The sequence below is a fragment of the Phoxinus phoxinus genome (genome assembly GCF_949152265.1).
Source record: "Phoxinus phoxinus genome assembly, chromosome: 20".
In the NCBI taxonomy this organism is placed as follows: domain Eukaryota; kingdom Metazoa; phylum Chordata; class Actinopteri; order Cypriniformes; family Leuciscidae; genus Phoxinus; species Phoxinus phoxinus.
In genome coordinates, this window is record NC_136895.1 from 20,734,478 (window position 1) to 20,758,629 (window position 24,152).

The 24,152-nt window shown below is 36.0% G+C and overlaps 1 protein-coding gene across 1 annotated transcript in view; it reads left to right on the forward strand.

Annotated features, from left to right (window-relative positions):
- The window catches only part of insrb (insulin receptor b), a 70,200-nt gene that overhangs the window by 38,421 nt on the left and 7,627 nt on the right, over positions 1-24,152 (forward strand). The window contains exons 3-8 of the mRNA XM_079593571.1: positions 14,992-15,313; positions 20,377-20,516; positions 21,498-21,642; positions 22,154-22,368; positions 22,447-22,573; positions 23,694-23,941. Coding sequence (XP_079449697.1) covers positions 14,992-15,313; positions 20,377-20,516; positions 21,498-21,642; positions 22,154-22,368; positions 22,447-22,573; positions 23,694-23,941 — 1,197 coding nt within the window. The remainder of the gene's footprint in view (positions 1-14,991; positions 15,314-20,376; positions 20,517-21,497; positions 21,643-22,153; positions 22,369-22,446; positions 22,574-23,693; positions 23,942-24,152) is intronic.

The window sequence follows — 24,152 nt, forward strand, 5'->3', positions numbered from 1 at the left end:
TTCTTGAAACGGGGGCCATGCGGTTCACAGCAGAGTATTTTTGGGTTATCATATCTCGTTAAAAAAATTAGCACCCGCGCTATGATTACCACCGCCGCCTGATGTGTGCGTAGCATCTGCGTACGAGGGTTTCCTTAACTTAGTGCTAATGAAGTTTATGTAAATGAGACCAACACATTTTGTGCATCATGTGTAATGTGTCATTTGTATAGGCCTTTGCAAATATACATTGATTTGATGCGTTTTCCTCCCAATGCCACGTTTTCCGAAATTATGTGAAATATGTAAAGGATTAAACTTTTGGCTAATAAACCGATATTAGCCATCAAGGAAGAATGTAGGACTCTGGTCTGTAATGCATTTCACCGTATTTAATTTATTCCACATACATCTGCAGATTTCTCCGTGCAATCTGTGCGGAAAATGTGGAAACCGCTCCGTGTGGGTCCAGTCATTAGGTTGAAAATGTCTTTAGTCAAATCAGATGGAGGTCCACAAGATCAACATCACATGTCGCTCTAAAAAGGGGTAAAAAAGAGACGGTTCAGGAAATAAGCCAGATCGCACTAATGGGGCTGTTCTGTCATATCTGATCTGATGTGGGTCTCAGTTTTATCTATACCTGTTTTCCTGTTTGAACAAGAACGCACAGTCCTAATGGTGTGCGGTTTGGATACGGCACCATAAAACTCTTTGTCTCAATGCAATGTAGAATAGATACAACACAATACAACATGAAATGACATTTGCAATGCATTTAACTTTATAATGTGATTTTTTTTTTTTTTGATTTTTCAGTTGGAAATTTTGTATGTCAAGACTTAATGTTTTCTGTCTGGCCTCACCAGAGGTCAAAATGCATAAGACCCCCGTCGCAAACCATTACATTATATTGGTGAGAAAATCCCTCGTTGCGTAGTCTGTTTTTCAACAGAACCCTTGTGGACCTTCTTCATTTGGCTCTAGGAATAAAACAGACCTTCCTTAATTGGGAATGAGCGTGTTTTCATTAATGTCCTGCCAGTGTGACACAATGAGCCGTCCTGCCAGTAGACTAATTGGTGTAAGTAGGGAGCACACAGTGCCAGGCATGGCAGGAACCTCCTGGCTGTTATCGGCCGGCTCAGAGTGGACAGTGATTATAAAGGGGGGGGATTGTCCGGTTATTAGGGGTGTTTGCTAAGACAGGCGTCACGATTACTAATGCTCATACGTAAGTGGTGTTTACACGTACAGCGTTTGCAGTGACAAAGTGACCACAAGTAATTGTTTTTAACTGGAGTTGTTGATTTCTAGTGATTTGAGCTTCTGGTGCTGTCGGCGTGGCAAGGAAGCGCACACAAACCTATATATACATGTATACATATGTGTATATACATTTTATTATATTTATTTATAAAATAAATGTATTTATTTTTTATTAAATTATTGTAAAAAGAATACAAATTATGATAGCTCACACATTACTCTGCAATTATAAACTTATAACGTATAGACATAATTATTTCAACTATGTTTTTCAGAAAAAAATGCATTTAAAAAAAATACTGTAAAAATGTAATGCACAAAACAAAAAATAATGACCTTCTCTAACTTATCTTTTATTCTGAACTGTGTAGATAAAGGTAATAATTTTAAAAATCATACAAATATTACAACCAATATAATGGCTCAGATTAAATGGCAATTATAAACGTGTGCATGTAACTTATATTACATGTATTTTTGAAATTTAAATACACCCAAAAACAAAAATACAACCAAAAATTCTAGCTCAAATTATACGGCAATAAACGTAACCTGTTTGTTGTTTTATTGCGAACATAATATATATGATCTAGTTATATAAAACTAATAAATTATGGTTATTAATTTATAAAATAATTAAAATATGAAAAATATTACAACCAAAAGTATGATCACATTTTTTTTCCACCATTTTAAACTTATGTTTGCTATAACTTGTATTTTATTCTGTAAAGAATAGATTGAATAGTCATATAAAAATAATAAATTATGCTTATTAGTGAGTCTCAGCTTAAGCAACAATCTAAACTCTTTTTAAATCCAATCTCTTCATGTTTTTGCAGACCAACTCAAAAGCTGCTTACTTAGAAGTCAGCAAGGCAGCTCACTAGGTTTTAGAGTGTAGCTTGCGTATCATTGATATTAGACTAGAATGATTTTCTTTTCTGTTGTCGAAATAGTTTTTGATATGAACATAGGTCCGTCATTGCTCGTTGGTTTGATAAGTGTGGAGAGTAGTCATCTACTACATGCTCCATCAAGAGGTTTGTTTTGCTAATTGTTTTCCTCCGCGAGGCCATGTGCTCCGTCTCTACTCCTCCCTCACGCCATGGCCGTTTATAGCTTTATCACGCCTACCATGCTGTGGCCTTTTCTTCTGCACGCCCCCTCCTCCTCCTCCTCACATTGTGCCCCTCCGTCGCTCTCTTTCTGTGGAAGGGCAGGGCCGGGTCTGGTCAGGTGACCGTATGGAGCTCTTGTTTATCACTTTGCTGTAGGTGCCAGGGCGGCTGTTAATCTTTAACATTGAATGCTGCCCGCTGCCCTTCGTCTGAACGCTGTGCACAGCATGCTGGGAGTGACCGTCGTCCTAGCTTCGCATTTAACATTTTATTCAAGCATACGACTCGCAGGCTGTGCTCTCACAGGGCAACTTATTGGATGAAATTTGTGGATGAATTTCAATTAAACGTCCTGCTTTCACCCAAAAATCGTTATCTGTAAAAAAAAAGAAAGAAAAAAAAAAGACATTTTCATCACAATATTTTTTTTTTTATATTCGCATTGTGCAATTAATATTTTTTTATTCTCATTGGTGTCATTACAGTAATTTCTTTAAATAAAATATTTTCATTTGATACTTTTTAAAATAAAATTGTTGTAACAAATACTATGATGTGTGAATAATTTACGTATTTAATTGTTTTTTTTTATTTACAGTAATGGTAATTGTGCTTGTCTTAAATAATTATACAAATAAGAAAAGAAATAAGTTGTGTTGCTTAAAGAAAATTAATCATATTTCACGACAAATCTGTTAAAGACATTATTTCTATAATTAAAAAAATTGGTGAAATTTTACCTGGACATCTTAAAACCTTGCATCAGTATATATATATATATATATATATATATAGGTTTTAAGATGTCCAGGTCAAATTTCACCAATTTTTTTATTATAGAAATTATATATATTTACCCAAAATTTTAGCTTTTCTCTTTTATGATTATGATTAATATTATTAGTTTTAATAATAATTCTGAAATCGTTTCACAAGTCATAAGCCAGAAACTGTGAGTCTTTCTCAGCAGTAGTCTCAATCTTTTATTGCACTGTAAGCAGGATCGGCACTGATATGTTTTCATATGTTGCACATTATGGACTTATGTTATAGACTTCACCATGTTCCTAATTATAGAAGTGTTTCATATCCCAGCACGCCGTCTGCAGAGGGCATATATAGACCAGGTCGGCTGTAGGCTGTTTCCTGTTTGTATTATTTCGGGTTCGACACCTGTTTTATTAGGTGCACTCATACCATAGTGCATAAAACTTTCCTCATCTTAAGTTGCATTATATTTGGAGTCTGTGTTCAAAAATCAAGGTCACAGATGCTGAAGGTGTGCACTCTAAATATACAGATGCAAGAAGTTACTAGGACGTTTTTTTCCTAGTGAACTAGTAACAGAAGCGCTCCCTGTTTGTCCTTGGTTCCCTGCGTTTGCTGTGCTATTGTCTTTTCTTAGTGAGTCATAGTATCCATTGGTTGCTCACCAACTGAGCTTGTTACTTTCGTTATTTGACAATCTTGGAGCAGCTCTCATTATTAATTTTCCAGGAAATTAAGTCACCCGCTAGATTTGAAGGACGCGCCCTTCAAAATTTACATTTTGCGAGTGAAGGAAATGTGTGTTATTGAATCAGGACATTGTTGCTTTGTTTCTGGGAGTAAAAGTATTAACAATTACTTTTACAACAAGTTACACACCGAACTTTAATATTTAAGGTTATGCGTTTATAATTGTAACCCTTGTAACTCCATCCTCTACTTTTTCTCACTTCTTTTTGTTTGTTACTTTTTTTTTTTAAGAACGACTTGAAACAAGACGAGAGATATTATAAACACAAAAATATTATAAAAGACGTGAACAAGAAAGCAGCATAAACTCTAATTTGAACGTTATAAATGTTGTTTTGTGTTTATTAAGCGAAATTACGTGAAGATATGTAGTTAAGCTTGTAGACGGCAAATAATGGGTTCAATACATTGTCAAATTTGACTGTTTTTTGTTTGTCATGATTTGTCGATGAAAATCACTTTTAAAATTAGTCAGTATTTTATCGTGTCATATTAATTTTAGTCAAAGGATTTTAGTTTAATTTAAGGACATTTGACTAAAATACCTGTGATGATTGACTACTATTGGATTATTTCAAATGATCATATTCTTCCTACATTTTTCTTTTCCAAAAAACTACATTGATAATATTTTGCAGTATTTATTTGTCAAATTCTTCAATACTGTTTAAATTAAACTAATTTATATATTGTAATAAGTATTTTTAATGATAAATGTCAACATTATAAAAAAAATAGTGTTGATGAAAATATAGCAAAGAAACCCTGCAAAATATTAGCAATGGGCTATGTTAAAATAATGTATCATTGTGATGCATATTTTTGATTATCGATGACGAAATAAAAAAATGTGCTAACAAAAATATGAGAAAAATGCAATGTTTTAATTAAAATAATTTATTTCTGAATATTTTTCATTATGAATTACAATTTTAAACTGTTAATATTTTGTGGTGGTTTAATGTCATCATATTTTCATCAACACTGTTTTCATTACAATTATTTATTCATCATTGTGATGCATTTTTTTTATCAATACATTTTTTTTTTTTTTGTAATTTCACATATTGATGATATAATTTATACCTTTGACTAAGTTGCTTTGGATAAAAGTGAATACATATGAATGTTTTTTTTTTTGAGAGGTATGAGCATCTGGACTGAGATTTAGAAAAGTCATGAGGGGAAAGAAATGTCCAGAAACATCCTCAAGGGGAAAAGTTCACGCTGTCCACCTCTGGTTACAGTGCTACAGCCATCTGGAAATCACAGCACCTGTGCAATCAAATCCGTAACCCTTTCCCCTGCTCACCCAGAGGTCACTGACAAGGAAACCAGATTATTCGGATAGCACCGTAACCCTGGAAACCATCTAGCTCTCGGTTTGCGGGAGAGAAAAGCCGTGAACGGAGCGCGTCTGGCTCGCTGTGCTGAATATGAAGCAGCTCAGTATCTGCACTGCAGCCGTTTCTAGAGCAGGGTCAGCCCAACCCTTCCCATCAGCCCCTGTCCGCACATGTACACACACAGCAGACCTTTCCCTAATCTCCGCTCCGCTGCTGCTCTCTGGAGTCTCCTTACCGCACTGCCTTGCATCCAATCGGATTGGATCTCACGCACTCGCACTGGATTTATTCTATCTCCATTTTCTGTTAACCTTCCCACTAGAGTAGTCCGGCCCAAAAAAAAGAGGCAAAGGCTCGAGATTTGTTTTCCCCGCTGTCCTCGTTTGGCACGGTGTCTTGGAACGCCGCAATTCCACCTGCAGAAAGGCCACCCTGAATCCCAGACATTCCCTGAGTTCAGATTCTCTTCGTTTGTTCATTTGAGAAGATAATGGCGTATTCAGTTTGCTTTGAGGCTGAAAAATATGCCCTGTTCATGACTGGCTCTTTTAAACCGAGGTGATCTGGTTGCATGGATTAAGCTAATATACTTCTTTTTCCACCAAAGTCCAATTCATACGGCATTATGGTAGGTTAAGAGGCTAAGCTATTTCAAGCTAGTATGTTGGTTTCCTTAACATAGGGCGCTTACAGAAGGTTTGGCAACCAAAGCCAACCGACGAACTGTACGTTTCTTGAATTTCACATTTCGCTTGCGTTTTCCGTCTGCTGTAACGTTCACGTCTCCTCAACAGTGCCGTTCCTGATGGGACTGTCTCTGTGCAGGTTGAATATTAATAATTTCCCTTTCCCCCAGTTGATATTCATGGGCCAGTGACGTGTAACGCAGTCTGTGCTAAATTGAATTCTTTTTCACTGCTTATTGCGCTTAAACAGTCAAATACACTAAAAATTGTCAAAATCAAGCGTAGCGTCAGTTCTGCCAGGTCACGTTAGTCAAGCTCACATCAGTGACTCTCAGCTGATCCACATCTACCTATAGGAATACGACGCCTATCAACGTATACATGTATAAGCTCCTTCAGTATTATCAGCAGCTATCGCGTTTCTCAGGAGCGAATTACCCTCCTCTATCCCCAGCTCCACCTCTCGCCCAGTCAGGATTTGGCATTCTGATTCCCCTTGAATCAGAATAAATTCTCGAATTATGTTGTACTTTAAAATCTTGAATTAAATATATTTGCATACATTCATGTTGGTTCTGTTCTGTTTACCCCAAGGGGGGTTATTGCTGCTCTCGCCCAGAACGGAAAGATACCGCCAATCCAAACTGTATGTATTTGACGATAGTGGTCCTGACAGAAAGGCCGGTCTTGGAAAGTATTCTCGTAAACACAGTCAGTTATGTTTAAAGTGAACATAAACAGTTGAGAAAGAAAATGCATGTGTAACAGTTCTTAGAAGATCTTAGAAGATCACAGATCTTAAAGTGACAGGAGCCTAATATTCCTGCTACCAAAGTATGAGATGATATAAAAAATATCTTTATGGCAGGTTTTCTCCATGGTATCAATGTCAAAATTGTGGCCAGTGAAAATGCTAAATGACTAGTAACTTTGGAAAGTCTCACTAGCCACAGTGGTTGGCGAACAAAAAAGTGAATGAACTCCTGAACAAATTGAAGGATTTGAACAGTAACTCCTGAGTTTGTGGGTTTGAATGATTAATTAAAAGAACTGGTTCATACATTTCTTGAACAAACTGGTCCTTTTTAGTTAATTAAAAACATAAAACTCACCCGTGAAGTCTAATCCATGACCATTTTTGTTAGTCAATCAAAAACACACAGCTTATACTTTGACGTCACTGGTTGCACTGTTTTGGATTCACTTAAAATAATCGTCTCGAGTCATTTGTTCGCGAATCGGACTACATTTGTCGCGTTGCAGCCTGTGAAACTCAATGGAAAGATGTTTAGTTGCCCAATTTAGACTGGATAAGATATTGCTTCTTTACTCTGGCTAAATCTTGTGGTGCTATGTGCAAACTACCCGCAAAAAGAAAGCGTTTCAGAAGAGCAGACAGACACTGAGCGATAGCCCGTGACTCACTGTAAGAACAGCTGCTGTGAGTAACCTTTTCCAGACACATGCCCTCACGGAAGAACCGTCTAGATAACAGGTGACTTACGGTTCCTCTGCTGGAACCTTTAACCGAATCAATGTTTCGGCCACAGAACATCCTGCATGGCCTTGATGGTCCTTTTGTCCCCTGCTTATTCGGCCTTAATCGAATTTTTGTCATTGACCAGAAGCTGGTGTCAAACGCCATTAGATTAACGATAGGAGAATGTTTTTTTTTTTGATCGGCCTAATTCGATTTTGTCACTTTGCTTGCGAAGAGACTCTAACCTTTGCCTGTTTTTTGCGTTTTTTTCACCTGTTCTCAAGTTCACCTGCTCAAGGCATCTATACTGCCGGTCGCCTGGGACAGTCATGCATTAAGTTAATTGTTAATTGGCGATTTAATTGTTCAATGGTCTGGGTGTGAAGGATAGTTAGACATTTACAATTGGTTAGTGTTTAATTATGCCAAATATGGGGGGGGGAAACCCGTGTTGCAATATGAGAAATGTCTCTCAAAACACTTCCTTGTGCGTTATGCACAGTGTGTGGGCTTCTTGGCTACAACTCCTCTTAAATTTGCCCAAAAATCAAGGTTAAAGTGATGCACTTACAGTGGCATTTTTGGAGGATTTTAAAAGCAGAAATATGCAGCTTATAATTTTATAAAAGCACACGCATGAATTCTTCTGTGTATTTGTTGAACCGGAAAAAAAAAAAGTTTAAATCCTCATTTTTACTGTTGTTTTAGGGTTTATGGCATTGTGTTATATTAACTTTTTCCCCGCCATTGACGGAATTTTCCGGCTTTCTATGTTTTCACTGTTATACGGTAGAGGGCGCTATTACACAACTCCTGAAAGAGTTCTGAATATCCGGATCAAAACACAGGCAAAAAAGGAGCAGACACAAACGATAAAAGCATTGTAGTCTTTGAAAAAAAACGTGGAGTTCTCAGCTTTTTGTTCAAAATGTTGCTTTTTTTTTTATTAAACTTGCATTCAAGTGTTGAAAAAAAAAGAGTACACAAAGCTAGTTTTAAAAGCAGAGGGTCTGTTCTTTCTTTTGATATATAGCATGTTCAGATATTCATACAGCAAAATATTCTAGTAGGGGGCCATTCAATTTTGGTGAAAATTATTCAAAAACGCGGATCAAAAATTAATAAAATTAAATTGAAAAAATATTGTTCTATTCAATTCAGGTACTTCTATTAAATATTACCGACCAAAAATATGAAAATAGCAATTCCAATTTTATTTATTACAAAATTATTGTGCATGTTCATATTTGGCACAGCAAAACAGTTGATATAAGAGTTGGTGATAGAAAAAAAGATTTCAATCAAATGTGCATAATTTTTACAGTCATTTTAGTGTTTGTGTGGTTCCATTTTCTGGCAACAAAGTTATGAAATTGGTTATAACTACACATTAAAGATTAGTACGTTTTTTGCTTATTGAAATCATATTAACCAATTGTTTGTCTAGTGGCTAATCAATGTGTATTTTAACATTTTATGGATTGGCCCCATTCAAATTCCATTGTAAGTGCCTCATCATAAGAAAAGGCCGAGTGAAAATTACTTTTTGTGGTAACCAACAAACTCTTTGCTAAAAAATCATTTTGTTTGTTTTTTGGTTGAATTCTTTGGACCAATTTTTAGACTGTGCAATGCAAATGTGAAAATTGCTAATTTCATATTGTATTTTTTTTACACAAATCTTGGCGCCCAACGCAGGGAGACCTTCACAATTAGAAATGAATAATAATCCATGTGAATCCCATTCCTTCAATATCCAATCCTGTTCAGAAAATGGCAGTAGGAGTGTTGTGGCTTTATGATTGACATGGGCGCTCTTGCCTTTGCTCATGTGTTTGCCGTTCAGGTGTTGTGGGATGCGAGTTCATGACAGACACTCCCACAACTTGCCCAAGCAGGTCCACAACTCACTCCTGCACTGAAGTGCGCACACTAGCACCCTCAAAGTGCAGAAACAATGTCCTCCGATCGATCGGTTGGGTTTCAATGAACCATTGCAAGTGTTCCTTCATACACGGATTCTTCAAAGACTTTCACATGTATTTGTTTAGCGCTTTTCACTATGCATATTGTTTCAAAAGCAGCTTTACAGAAAATGAATCTATATTGCAATTTAGAGTGATATGTTATCAGAGGTGTCCAAGTTATGCATTTCAAAAATGTACATATACAAATCACACAGTCAGCTAACAATGTATTCATTTAAGGCAGAAACAATGAGCTCATTGTAGTAATGAATACATGTTTGTTAACGAATGATTAGGATGTTTCGATAAATGTATCATTGGCGCATGTTGATTCAGAGCTTGCTGAATCAAGACTTCCTTGTGTGTCTGCAAATGTGAAATTAGCCTTAATTGTTTATGCTTGTGAACTCCTTGGAATTTATGACACTGATACCGAATCACCTTTGCACTTCCTGTTCACCTGCATTGTGTAATCTGGTGATATCAGCGGCCTCGACGACTCTTCTGAAGCTTGTTTTTGTTTGTCGAGCTCTTGGACCGATGAACCTTGAATGACGGGTCACGCGGACAGCGTGTTTGTCACATTTATGTGTGTTTTCCAGGGCAAGGTTGCGTTGATATACCTTCAGCCGTGTGTGTTCCAGTGCTTTCTTTCCTTCCTTCCTTCCTTCCTTCTAACCATGTGACTCCGGCGCCTCGAGGCTTTCTTCCCTCCCGTATTTACGGGTTTGTTTTGTTTACATTTCTACGCCTCCCCTCCCCCGACTTCCTCGCTCTGCCTCGGCTCTCGTAAGCCGCACGCCTCTGAACAAATCATCAGTAGCGTTTACAGTAAATCTTTTGAGGCCTGAGACATGCGAGAGCGGCCAAATATAGTAAAACGCCATCCAACTGCCCCAGCATGCATGTGTGAATGCATTAGCGTGTTTTTATGGGGAATCCGCATGAGTTCTCGGTGAACACTGACCCGTGACCTCAGAGTGAATATAGGGAAGCGTGTTTATGGTTCGTGTTGCTCACAGATGTCACTAGGGCTCAGCAATATAGCTTACGTCTCTATTTTTCAGCCTTTTGATGCTATATTCAGTCTTGATATGTAATTGCTCTGCCTTAAAAAGTGGGATTTTGACCAAGTAGTAGTTTTATCCTTTTATTTAGTGAATAAACAAAAGCCTTTACTTGCTTTACATATTTTGAATCTATTTGGAAACAAAGGATGGTATTTAAGATGATAAAATATACTTTTATTATTAGTCATTTATACTATTAATTATATAATGTGTGTAACTATGTATTTTTTACTAATGTTAAATATTGTTGACCAAAAAGAAATTATAATATTAAAATATTTGGCAACAAATGAATATATTTATGAAATCTCTTATTATTATTCATGTACAATTAATAATATATCTGGTGTAATTATGTATCTTTTTTACTAATATTAGTTATTGTTGGCCAAAAAAATATTATTGAATTATATGATTTTATATTGTTGTTATAATTATAATTATTGTATTATATTATATTGTATTATAATATTAAACAATGCCACATGGACAACATCATAATTTGGCCCAGCAAAACACCTGCACATATATATCAATATATTTTAATAAAAATAAAAAAATAAAAAATTTATATTGAATTTAATTACTTTTTTTTTTGATTGTTTCTTTTTTTTAATCTGATGAAAATGTTGTATTGCTAGCAATATTGGGATTTATTCATGTTTGGCTCAGCATAACACCTACTTAAATATAAAAAGAAATTGTCATGAAAAAAATATGATAAAATAAATTTCGACAAAATTAGTTGGTGCAACCGATTATTCCTACACATCCCTAGTTTGCTGACCTCAGGTTTCGTGACATATTTGAAGGCCAGGATTTTTAAGAGACGGTTGTGTGGTTGCATAATTAAACCGTTATAATGCTAAATGAAATGCATAAACAAAACTTATTGTGTTGAGCATTATTAATCGTATGTGTTAGCACATTATTTGATAGCCAATGACAGAGCTCGAGATCAGACACCAGATCCCACACAATGCTTATGAATGAAAGCAGGAGGGACTACAAAGGCCGCAGAGAGAAGATGTGTGTGTTTCCAGAGGGATCAACCTTGGGGAGGCTGCTGTGGAGGAGGGCGGGGGGGTTGTGCAGGGTTACGCGGTCCGCAATCGCTGGCGTATGTGAGGAATGCTGCGAAAGTGGAGGCTGCGCCCGTCTGCATGCTCGCTCCTGCCTGTCCTCGTGTATTCCCTCTGCATCCGTCTGCCGCCTGTCTGCCGGCGCGTCGGGGGTTAACGCTGGGCGGATCTCTCTCTCTGTTGGAAGAGGCCATTGAATGGCTGCCTTCCACGGACAGCAAAAACATTGGTTAAGGGTGAGGGCGGATCTGAGGCTGCTGGGGAAACATGGACTGGAGCTTTGATTGGATCGGGAGTCGGATTAACGGGTTTGACGTGCGTGAACGTGGTTGGGCCTTGCAATGGAAGCAGACTGTGGTCTTTTTATGTTTTATTAGTAAAAATTAGTCTTTGATTTTGACTAATAAATAGTATTGGGCAAAAATAATAAAAATATTATTTTTATGTTTTCATGATTTAAAAAATGGAGACCAACTTTATTCATCATTCTTTTTTAAATCTGATTAAAATTGTATATCACTATCAAAATGATTATATTAATTACCAATTGATTATTATATTGATATTATATACAGGTATAATAAGTAGTAATCATGTTTAGTATTAAGTAACATAATATATTATTATTATAAATAATATTATGTATTTATACATATTTTATTCATAGGCAGCTATATAATGATTACTAATAACACACAAAAATGTTTTATTATCAGTGTATAAAGTATATAAAATAAAAATGCCACATGTGATCTTCATTTTTTTATGTCATTCTTTTTTAAATATGATTTACAATGAATATTGGTAGCAAAATTGAGAGGAAAAAAATATATTTGGCCCAGTGTAATGCCTTGATGTTTTGAGTTTGTCATTACAAAATTATAATAATTTTTTACAAGATGAATCAGACAGTATTAGTTGGTGCAATTATTCCTACACGACCCTAGTCTGCTGACATTAAGTTTCCTGACATATTTCTGAAGGCCAGGATTTTGGTTTGTGGTTATAATGCCAGACAGTGGTTTAATATGCTTGTTAAGGTGTTTTTAACGTCCCAGATTTACATATTTTGCTAAATTTCAGGAATTCTGCCTTTTGTCTGTCTTTTATTATTCCTTTTTCTGTTTCTTATCCGTTTTGAATGCATTCTAGACCCCCCCATAATCCCCTTCACCTTTCGGGTGCCCCTTCATATTTCAGTCAGGCAGTGATATGGTCCGCCCCGTCGCTGACAGGCAGAAGGGTCCATGTTGTTTTGCTCCTGTGGGGCGGCCCAGTGTCACATGATGGAGGGTTTTATGGCACTAATGAAGTCCAACAGATTTGCCTCTGCGCTGTAACCTGGAAGGCCGGCTGTGTCCGACATCTCCGCCGAACTCGTGTCTGATCAGGATGAATTTAATGATGGGTTGCAATGACACACTGTGCTGCGCGTTTACAATCTTAGATAGGTCTTTTATATAAATGTGGTTATGTTTGATTGTATTATTTACCATAACTAATTTTAAAAGGTGTTCTTGTAGAAAGTAAAGTAATTTTTTATATACTTTTTTTAATTTGTTAAAAAGAAATCACAAAACATTTATGGATAATGACATCTTAAATGTGTGTAGACCACTGTTTTTGTATTGTTGTTTTAAATCATTTTTACGTTTAATTTATTTTTCTTATCATTATATAATTTTTTATTCTTTATAATAATACATTTTATTATTTATATCATTTTAAAATAGATTTTTTTAAATATAAATTTAAGTTAAAAAACATAAAAAAAAAAACATTTCTATACTATACTAAATATACTACTAAAAGGTAGTATATAAGTAGAGTATTGTATGCAGGACAATATTTTCTTTAAAAAATAGTGTAAGTAACAATTTTAACAAATGTATTCTGGTCCGATTCAACATACTAGTCAAGTGCATTGCATTATGGGAAACAGCAAACGTGTGAGCTGTTTGTATCTTGCACATTTTTACAAATGTAGTGTCTCAGCGTATTCTGTGTACGCTGTTGTAGTTCTGCTACTGTTGTTGCGTGCTATTCTTGACATGTTTCTGGAACATGCTGTGTCTTTGTTGTGGTCTAGCAGGCGGCTAGTGTGAGTGTGAGACGAGGAAGATGACTTACAGACTTGCTGTATTCATTTATTTTCGCACCCTGCGATGCACAAGCTTCACTTCCAGATGGCCCTGCGGCCAAACACGACTCTGAATCACTTCCTTCCTGCTGATTAAAGGCTCACAAGGATGCAACTGACCTCAGATCCACTTGGATTTGATCACATTTGATTTCATTAACGTGATGTTGCGGTCAACGTATGTTGTTTATTTCAGCCCAAAAATCAAGAAATAATGTTTTCCTTAAGGCAAGACCGGTGAATAGGGTACAAATATTACTTATAGATATTGCCATGCTTCCCCAGTTGATTAATATTTCAGAAAACTTTTAATTTTTAAATTGGCAAATGAGGCATTTTCTACATTGAACATTGGGTAAAGCCAAAATTCTTAAAAGTCAAAGGTTTTTACCGAGGTCATCACTAGTGGTGAGCCGATATATCGCCATGGCTAATTTTTGGATATCTTTTTTTGGCCATTATTGCCATTGGCCGTTAAGTGTCAGAAGTGGGCTTTTATTTTGACAGTGGCGGGACTTTTATTTTGGCAGCGCCTCAACCAGTCCCTTTAAGGCAAGACATTTCACTCAGCGGCCATCTTTGAAATGCCTCACTGTAGCTATTTCAGTCAAGCTAGTACAGCTCCTGAATTTCTTCAATTTGTAATCCCCAATGACATCTGACAAAAAAAAAAGATCTTAAATTTAGTTTCTAAACGCTCAAATCATGCTGGCTGGACCAGCAACTGCGCATGTGCAGTCCTAAGCGCGTGTCTCACAACACTGGCTGTATCTCAATATCCGGTCTTAAGCGATCTTGCCTCCTTGTCTTCTCGTACCACGTCATCAACAACCGTCAAAGTTGAATTTCAATTCTCTAGTACGCAAGTACAGAGGACGCATGGAAGGTACCCGGATGTGTTCTTGATATACGCTGCGGCCGGTCGATGTACGGAAGCCTGTAAGCTTGTTCTCACTTAAGAGATTCACGCGAATCCCGCGGCAAGCTCACAAATACGAGGCAGCTCGTGAAAGTAAATTTTTTTCCGTTTCTTTCATTTAATTTTAATGAAGCGATAAAGACCTGAAGAAATCGGCAGTATTTTTATTGGCATATTAAAAGATTGACAAAGCATAGGCAACATTAAACAAATGTATTATAGCTCAAATCTACTGATAAAGTGCAATAAAAGAAACAATAATAGTGCATTTTGGATGTTTTCTTTCCACTAGTTTTAAACATGTTATGGAAAGCCCAATATCTCTGACCAGTGCATGAAAAGCAATGTTTTTGCCTGTTGTAAAATGAATCTAATAAGTTATCCTTGTTCTTTTCTCCCTTGTTCCCATCACAGTTTGTCCTTCCGAATGTGCCCACGGAGCCTGTACCCCCCATAAGGAGTGCTGTCACGATCAGTGTCTGGGCGGCTGCTCTTTGCCAGGGAACGCAACCAAATGCGTAGCTTGTCGCTACTTCCTGTTCGGCGAGGCGTGCGTGGAGCGCTGCCCGCTGGGATACTACACCTTCAAGGGATGGCGCTGCGTGTCCTTAAAATTCTGCCAGGACCTCCACAACCAGTGCAAGGGCAAGAGCGGCGACTGCCACGAGTACGTCATCCACAACGGGGCCTGTATCCCAGAATGCCCGTCTGGATACACCACCATGAATTCCACCACGTACGTACCGGCTTTTTTATTTTTAACTACAGGAGCCAGACTGCCAACCGTTACACAGCATTACACTTTACAATCAACTCAAATCAGATTTTGCTCCGATTTCGACGAAAGTTGATGAGGAACAGAGACTTTTCAGTAGCACAGAAGGAGATTTAGGAGCTCCTAGGTAGATGAATAAATCACAAGAGAAGACAGAGTTGAATTAAAAGGCCGAGGCGGTCGCGAGGAGACGCTTTTGTCCACGGCAGGGAATATATCAGGGAATGTTAACAGCAAGAATCAGTGTAGCATTCAGAAACGAGTCTCGAAAGTTCACAGGTCACATTTCACCGGGAAATCGCAAGGAAAAGACAGAAATAATGTTCTGAATTTTAAAGAAAATAAAGATTTTTAAGGATTATGTAAGTCTTTATTTTCTTTAAAATGTATAATTATGTAAAATAAATCTACATTTTATTGCCGCAGTTTTTGCTATCATAAAGTATCCAGACATTTTATTTTATAGTTTTAAAAAAAATTATTATTCTCAATGGTAATTCTTATTACTGTAATGCATACATTTTTAAATGTATAACAGTAAACGAATGTTAATTTAATTTGATAAAATTGATTGAATTATAATGTTATATCATTATTAATCAAAATAATTCATTTATTTAAAATATTTTATTTTTAATTGTGAAAAAAATGTCACAATATAAAATAATCTTAAAGAAAATGACTTAAGTATTTTTAGCATTTACATTATTTTTATGACAATTAAGCACATTTTTACTCTATATTCTATATTAATGCACTTTTTTGATTGTTATTATGGTGATTTGCATTACTGTATAATTAATTAATGAATCAATTAAATTAAAAATTTAATTATTAAAATAGTAAATTATTAAAAAAAATATTTAAAATGTAAAATTAACAACAAGAAAAATGAATTGTCGCTTAATTGTCATGAAAATATTAAATAATTTAAAAGAAAATGAAGCAAAAATATATATTTTTTGCTGAAATTTGATGTTTTGACAGATTCTGTGAGAATTTTGTTTTCCCCCTTTTATATAAATGACTAAATCATGTGCTTCAGGCATGAAGCTGCAGTTTCTGGTTAAGGCTGTGATTTGTTTTTGGTCGTTTAGCAAATTAACGAACCGGTTGTCACGCTCAACTTGACCGGGAGAAGATATAACTGTTCTGGAAGTATCATAACATCGTTTAGTCTTTTCGTCAGTCACGGTAAATTGAAAACGAGCAGATTATAATGGCCGGTGTCAAGTGTTAAGAGCGTGATAAAATGCCACCCTGATTATTCCAACAGAGTCATTTGCAATCCGGCGGGATTTGTCAAGCCAAGGGGAAGTATAATGAGCCAAACCAAAACAACATTGCGTGTCGGAAAGCGACATTGGCGGCCTTTATTTTGAGCCTGAGTCTGTTTGGCTGGCCCGGGAATGTCCGGAAGCTCCCGCACACGCTGGCTTGCACGTCCAGCTTCATGTGTGGGAATTATTAACGCACAAATAAACAGAGAATTAACACTGCGAACGGGACCGAAGCGCAGCCTCGCGGGAACAATGGCAGCCTTTGTTTGCGTTCACTGGGGTCTCGGGGGGCCTTTGAAAAGGTGGCCTTTGGGTTCCTTTGTCTCCATGTCGGAGCGCTGCAGTTGTGGAAGCTTGATGAGATCTCGGTTTTCCAGGAATTTTGTTTTGAAGTGACGTCACTCGCTTGTTTTTCTCGTCCGGCCACCTTTCGCCTTTGTGGAAGGCAGTCATGCGGCGGTAAGTCCTGTTTCATAACAGCGAGCCCCATCCTTCCCTGTTATTTTCCAAATGAGAAGAGGGAGCAGCGGGAACCAAAATTCACTGGCAACTGGATGTAATATGAAGGGGTTCAAATGCACAAACTGCGGGTTCACTGCGAACCTGCGTGGTGTGGAACTCAAAACTGGAAGGGGAATTAAAGAGTGGGATTATGTGCTTATAAACCTTAGAGAGAAGAACACTCGATTGCGAATGAACTGATGTGCTCAGATTAGCTCAGTTTGCTCTGAAGATTATTTCATCGTTGCGAACAAAACGGTGCACTAAAACAAAAAACTAAAATTTCCTCCATAGTATTCAATGGTGTCCCAATACAAAAATACTGCACATTAACATTGAGTGCGATCCTGAGCGAATAACTCTCATGAGCCGATTCTTTGAATCCAAATAGTGTGACTAGTGTAATCTGATTCCTGAATGACTCTTATGAGCCGATTCTTTTTAGCGAATCAAAAACATACAATGCGATTTGTGTAATCTGATTCCTCAAAATGACTCTGAGCCGATTCTTTGACTCCAAACATATACAGCCCTGTTTACTTTTGGTCGATCGGATCACAAGTAGACGAGGGAGACACATTCCTGTTTAAATCCGTCTCTTTTGTCTACTTTCAACACTTCTGTCCTATTTCTTCGAGGGGGGGGGGGGGTCTATGGGCGGGGAAATGTATGGGTGTTTTAATCTAATGGATACATTTGCATATGAATGCGCCCGGAGACGACGGAAAAACACGGAGAGCAGCAGCTTTCGTTTCTTCTCTGACAGCCACGAGAGTGTGTTAGAAATCAGGAATGGTGAGAGAACATTGTGCTTGGAACATTTTTCATCTTCAGACCAAACTTGGGTCTCCAGCGGACAACGTTTAAATCCTGTAGCGCTAGCACGTTTTCCGTGATGTTTACTCATTAGATCAGTAAGGCTACGTTCACACTTAGCGTCTTTTTTGACAAAAAAAAGTTAACAACGGCGTTTTTTTAGCAAAAAAAAAAAAAAAAACGCTGTGCGTTCGGTTACAAATAGCAGCCGAGCGCGTCTTTTGTTGCTATAACAACAGCTGCAACAGTAGTGTGCCCACACAGCCTCTTTGTGATGTATGTTATGATAGAGTTGTGTACTCATATCAAACAGCTCCTTGTGCTCCGAAACAAGGACGATTAGTTTTTCTACCGGCACTGTGTCCATTTTTCTTGTTGTTATGGAAACGACAGGTCTCGCTACTCGCTTGTCATTGGTCAGCGTTCAAAAAGGCGCTTGACGTAGGGCGTTCTTTTCAGAAAAGTTAAACTTTTTTCAACTTTAAAAGACGCTCTGAGCTGCAGAAAAAGACGCCGGCGGTGGCGTTTAAAAAAGCGCTCAGGACTTTTTTGAAAAAACGGTTTACTCCATAGGGTTCTAATGTAGAACAGACGCTGGCAGTTTGAAAAAAGACGCTGGCAGTTTGAAAAAAGACGCTAAGTGTGAACATAGCCCAAGGCGGTCTTTTGTGTCTTATCTAACGCATTCGACCACATGAGCGTTTACACTACGAAAACAATCCGGTCAAATGAGTTTGACTACCTCTGGAAGTGGTCGAAAGTGGACAAGCTCAAAACGTTTTACACCCCGTTTACACCTGTATTTGGCATCGTCCACTTGTGATCCGATCGACCAAAACGCATCTTCATTCCTGGTGTAAACGGGGCCTACGACTAGTGTAGGCCTATTCCTGAACGAATGACTCTTATTATCTGATTATTTTTAGTGAATCAAAAACATACAATGCGACTAGTGTAATCTGATTCGCAAACGAATCTTAACTTCAAATCTTTTTTTAGTGATTCAAAAACTTACAGCACATCCAGTAAAATATAATTCTCAAAGGAATGTTTTTAAAGCAAATCGAAAAGCTTACAGTTTATTAATCAAATAACAATGTGTAGTTAAAGATACATATTTTTATCAGTAGTTATTTAAATGCAATTTTGTTCAAAAAACTTTATTTTTGTTTGTTTAGGGTAATGTATATTTAAGGCCAATTATTTGATTGCATTTATAGACCTAAAAAATATGTATATGTAAATATACACATGTAAATGATATATTGTGTGTGTGTGTGTTTATATATGTGAAACTCGAAAAATTTGAATATTGTGCAAAAGTTCATTTATTTCAGTAATTTCAACTAATATATTATATAGACTCATTACATGCAAAGTGAGGTATTTCAAGCCTTTATTTGTTGTAATTTTGATGATTATGGCTTACAGCTTATGAAAACCTTTTCACAATATTCTAATTTTGAATTTGGGGTTTTCATCACAATTATAACAAATAAAGGCTTGATAAAAAAAAAAATATATATATATATATATATATACACACACACATACACACACTTTCATTGTGTGTGTGTGTGTGTGTGTGTGTATATATATATACACACACACACACACACACACACACTTTCATTGTGTGTGTGTGTGTGTATAAACACTGTATTATTGTTTATAAATAATATACACTGTATATACACATACATGTTTATATACACACATATAAACACAAACACACGTAATAATATATAGGCCTATATATTATTACGTGTTTTATGTTTATAAGTCTGGCGTTCTTGACCTGTTTTTTTTTTGGTGTAAAGTCGAATATGAAAGCTCCAAATTAATTTGGAAAAATAGCAGTGAATTCCTCTCCCACCCATTGCTGCATTTCAGCAAGATTTGAGTGAGATTACATAACGTTACTCTCTTGTTTTGTCAAAAAGTGATCAAATTAAGCCACAGAATTATACAGATCAGCTGCGTCGCAGGGATTCATTACGCGATTATTTCTTTCCGCTGTATCTTTCAGTGCAATTGCCGATTCTTGCGTCAAAAGGCCTGGTCTTCAGAGTCTCTTTATATGGGACAGACAGAGCGGGTGTTTGCCGTGATGCGGAGCTTGCATACTTCAAGGCCAACACAACTATCTGTGGTATTTTGTTTTGTCTCAGTGGGATTGTGTTTTCATGTTTGCCGTCAGTGGTCATTTCCATTCAGATGCACAGCTTGAATTGAGAACACGAGACCGTTACACAGTATTTGGGATCGTCCCAAACACAACAACAGCGCAGGTGACATGAGGGAACAATATGTTCGGGCAATCGTGAAAAGTCGTGGCAGCTGATGACATCATCGCGAATGTATTTTTAAAGCAACAGCCAGACGTGTCTTTGCTCTTTATTAAAAACATGGCTGTCATGCTTTCAGGTTGAACTGCACGCCATGTGCCGGCCGATGTCCCAAACTGTGTACGGGGGTGAAGACGGTGGACTCGGTCACCGCCGCTCAGGCTCTGCGGGGCTGTACGGTCCTCAACGGCAGTCTGATCATCAAGATCAGCGGAGGAAGTGAGTATTGGACACTTTTAGGGGTCTTCGTAAGCATATGCATTGCATTTACGCACATGAATTTTGTCCGTTTCTTCAAAATCCTTTGCACTTTTTGTCTGTTAGTTTTAATTTATTATTCATTATTTATTTTTTAAATAACAAAAAATAGCAATTAATAAAGAATAATATACAATTTTAAATAAATTAAATATATAAATCCGACAACAGAGTATAAAAATGAATGGCTAATTATTATTATATTTTTTGTATAATAATTTGTATAACGAATAATAAGGAATCCAAATACAAAAATATTTTAAAATAAAAATGCAATTTTAAAATAAAAATGCAGTTTATTTATAAATGTATATATTTATAATGATATAATGTAACATAACATTAATTATAAAAACATAAAAAAAATATATAAAAAAGTATCCTAAATAACTACAGCTGAAAATAAAATTAAATAAATGTAAAAAATTAAATCCAAATACTAAAATACAATTATTTATAATATTATTTATTTATAAATATATAAAAACGGGTTGTAATGGATAAAAACAAGATTTTATTTGTCGGTTTGTTATATTATTATTACATATTTTGTAATGTTTATTTTAGCCTGTTTTATCCTTTTTGCCAAAAAATTTTTTGGCAGTTTTCCGAATACTAAGAATTGTATTGTTATATTTATATAAAACCATTAAAAATGCTTATTGGGCCAATTATTTGAACTAAAAAAAAAAAACTTTATAAAAAAATAAAGTCTAAAATCTAAGTATTTAGAAATACCCAAGTCAATCATTCAATTGAGCATCATTATACAAAACTGTTTTAAATTTCTGATTGCTATGATTGACCAATTAGAGTCCAGTATTTCAGATAGCCGTGTAAGTAGTTTGTTTTTGCATAGAGTAATATGCATCTATAGCAGAATGTGTGAAATGAAATAGTGTGAAGTTTCATGCATATGAAAACGCATGTTCTGTCCCTCAGATAATATCGCGGTGGAGCTGGAGTCCAGTCTGGGTCAGCTGGAGGAGATCACGGGTTACCTCAGCATCCGCAGAGCCTACGCTCTCGTCTCCCTCTCCTTCTTCCGCAAGCTGCGTGTTATTCGCGGGGAAGCGCTGGAAGCCGGGTATGTAAGACGCATTGTTGGGGTTACAAGTGTGACTTTGTCATTTGTAGTGATTGATTTTTATTTTTTCATTGCCAATGTCACGTTCTCATTGCTGTCAAAATAAAAGTCTTGCACGCTGTCAAAATAAATGCTCTGAGACATCGGCCAAACAAAAAAAACGTATTAGGCAATATCAATAAGCAAATAAAATAAAAGCGATTTATATATATATATATATATATATATATATATATATATATATCGCTTTTTATTATTATTATTATTGTAATAAATTGGCAATTATCGGCCAAACAAAAAAAACGTACTGAGCAAAAAAAAAAAAAAAATCGCTTTTTTATTTTTTATTATTGGTATTGCCCAGTACGTTTTTTTTTTGGCCCATGTCTCATAACGTTTATTTTGACAGCGTGCAGGACTTTTATTTTGACAGCGCTGAGAACGCGACATTGACGATTAAAAAATTGGTCGACCACTAGTAATTTGTATTGTTTACCGTCATTCTTTCTAGGAACTATTCGTTCTACGCCATGGACAACCAGAACTTGCGTCAACTGTGGGACTGGTCCAAACACAACCTCACCATCCTCAACAGCAGGATGTTCTTCCTCCACAACACCAAACTCTGCAAGTCTGAGATTCTCCGTATGGAAGAGGTGACCGGGACCAAGGACAGGATCCCTAAAAACGATATCAGCATCCCAGCTTATGGAGACCAGGCCTTCTGTAAGACCCACAGTGCTTTTGGTTTCACTGGAGCTTGAGCTTTGTCAAACCAGACCTCTTATCGAACCTCTCTTACAGGTGAAAACCAAGTTCTGAAATTTTCACAAATCCGCACATCCCACGACAAGATCCTCATCAGGTGGGTGCCGTTCTGGCCCTCAGACTTCCGAGACCTGCTGGGATTCATGGTCTTCTATAAGGAAGCGTGAGTTTTTTCATCTCTTTTATACTTCACGGATATTGCCTTGATCTGACCCAAATGAAGCCTGAAGTTTAAAAGGTGTCCCATCTGAACCACCTGAAGCCGTCCTGTGTGGTTCCTGGACTGTTAACTTAACCATAAACCGACCCTATATTAGAAACAATTGTGTTATAGTTTTGAAAATGTCACACATTTTTATTTTTAATTGAGCTTGTATTTTGATTTTCAGTTTGGTTGTAATTGTTACTTGTATTTATACATAGAATTATTTTGTGTGTGTGTTTGGGAGATGACTAGTTATAGCCTAGTTTTAGTTTAATTTACTTATGTTTTATTTCAAAAGTATTATTAAAATACTATTTATATATTATTTATTTAACTATTGTTAAATAATATAAATGTTATTTTATGCCATTCACATTTTTTTTAATTGCTTGGAAATTGAAATAATTTAATATTACAATTAAATATCTATTATTTTAATTATAAAAATATTCATTATTATGAATTAGTATTAAAAGTATATAATATTATATTTAATTTGAATTTGCTAATAAAAATGTTGTTCCATGTCCCGCTTTTGTAAACTGCTTTAAACATTGAAACCATGAGATTGCTATTTTTAATAAATGGTTTAGAATTGGCTATTATTATATATTTAATTATGATTCATAAAAAATATTTATTTTTTAAATGATTTAAAGCTTGAAAACATTAAAACACGTTTTAATTATAATTCTGAGTACTTAGTAAAATATCTAATTATACATTATAAAAAAAATAATATAAAAATCCAATATTATTTAATATTTAATCTTGAGTAAATTCAAGATTATTAATAATTCAATTAACCATTGAAAGAATGTAAAAACCTAACTATTTGAATACTTAATAAAAGTAATAATTTAATAATAATCAATGAATAAATTTAGTAAATTTAATTACTTAAATTAATAACATTTTTGTATCTTTCATTATTAGTTAATAAAAATAATTGTCTTCATAATTGTATATTATTATATTTCATAATTTTTAGTTCATTAAAAAAAGCCTCCAAGTGCTATGTGTATAAATTAGATCATCTATGAAAGCATGAAAATATATAGTCTCTTTTTCCATTCAGTCCCTATAGGAACGTGACTGAATATGACGGACAGGACGCCTGTGGCTCGAACAGTTGGGCGATTGCTGACGTGGAGCCGCCGAAGCGCGTCACCGAGGGCAACCAGAATGAGCCGGGTCACATCATCATGCCTCTGAAGCCCTGGACCCAGTACGCCATCATGGTCAAAACCCAACTTGCCGCCTCTGATGACCACCTGGTCCGCGGGGCCAAGAGCGAGATCATCTACGTCCGCACCAACGCCACGCGTAAGTTATAGCAGCCGCCTGGGACATTATTTTGGCTCTCAGGCAACAATAAGATATATGCACACAAGACACAATACATATTATACAGGTTTAAAATGCATATATTTATATATTTTTTTATGAATATGTAAATTGTAATGAATACATATACAGGTTGAAAAACTGCATATTAGTTTTATACATTTATTTATATTTTTAAATAGGTTGTTAT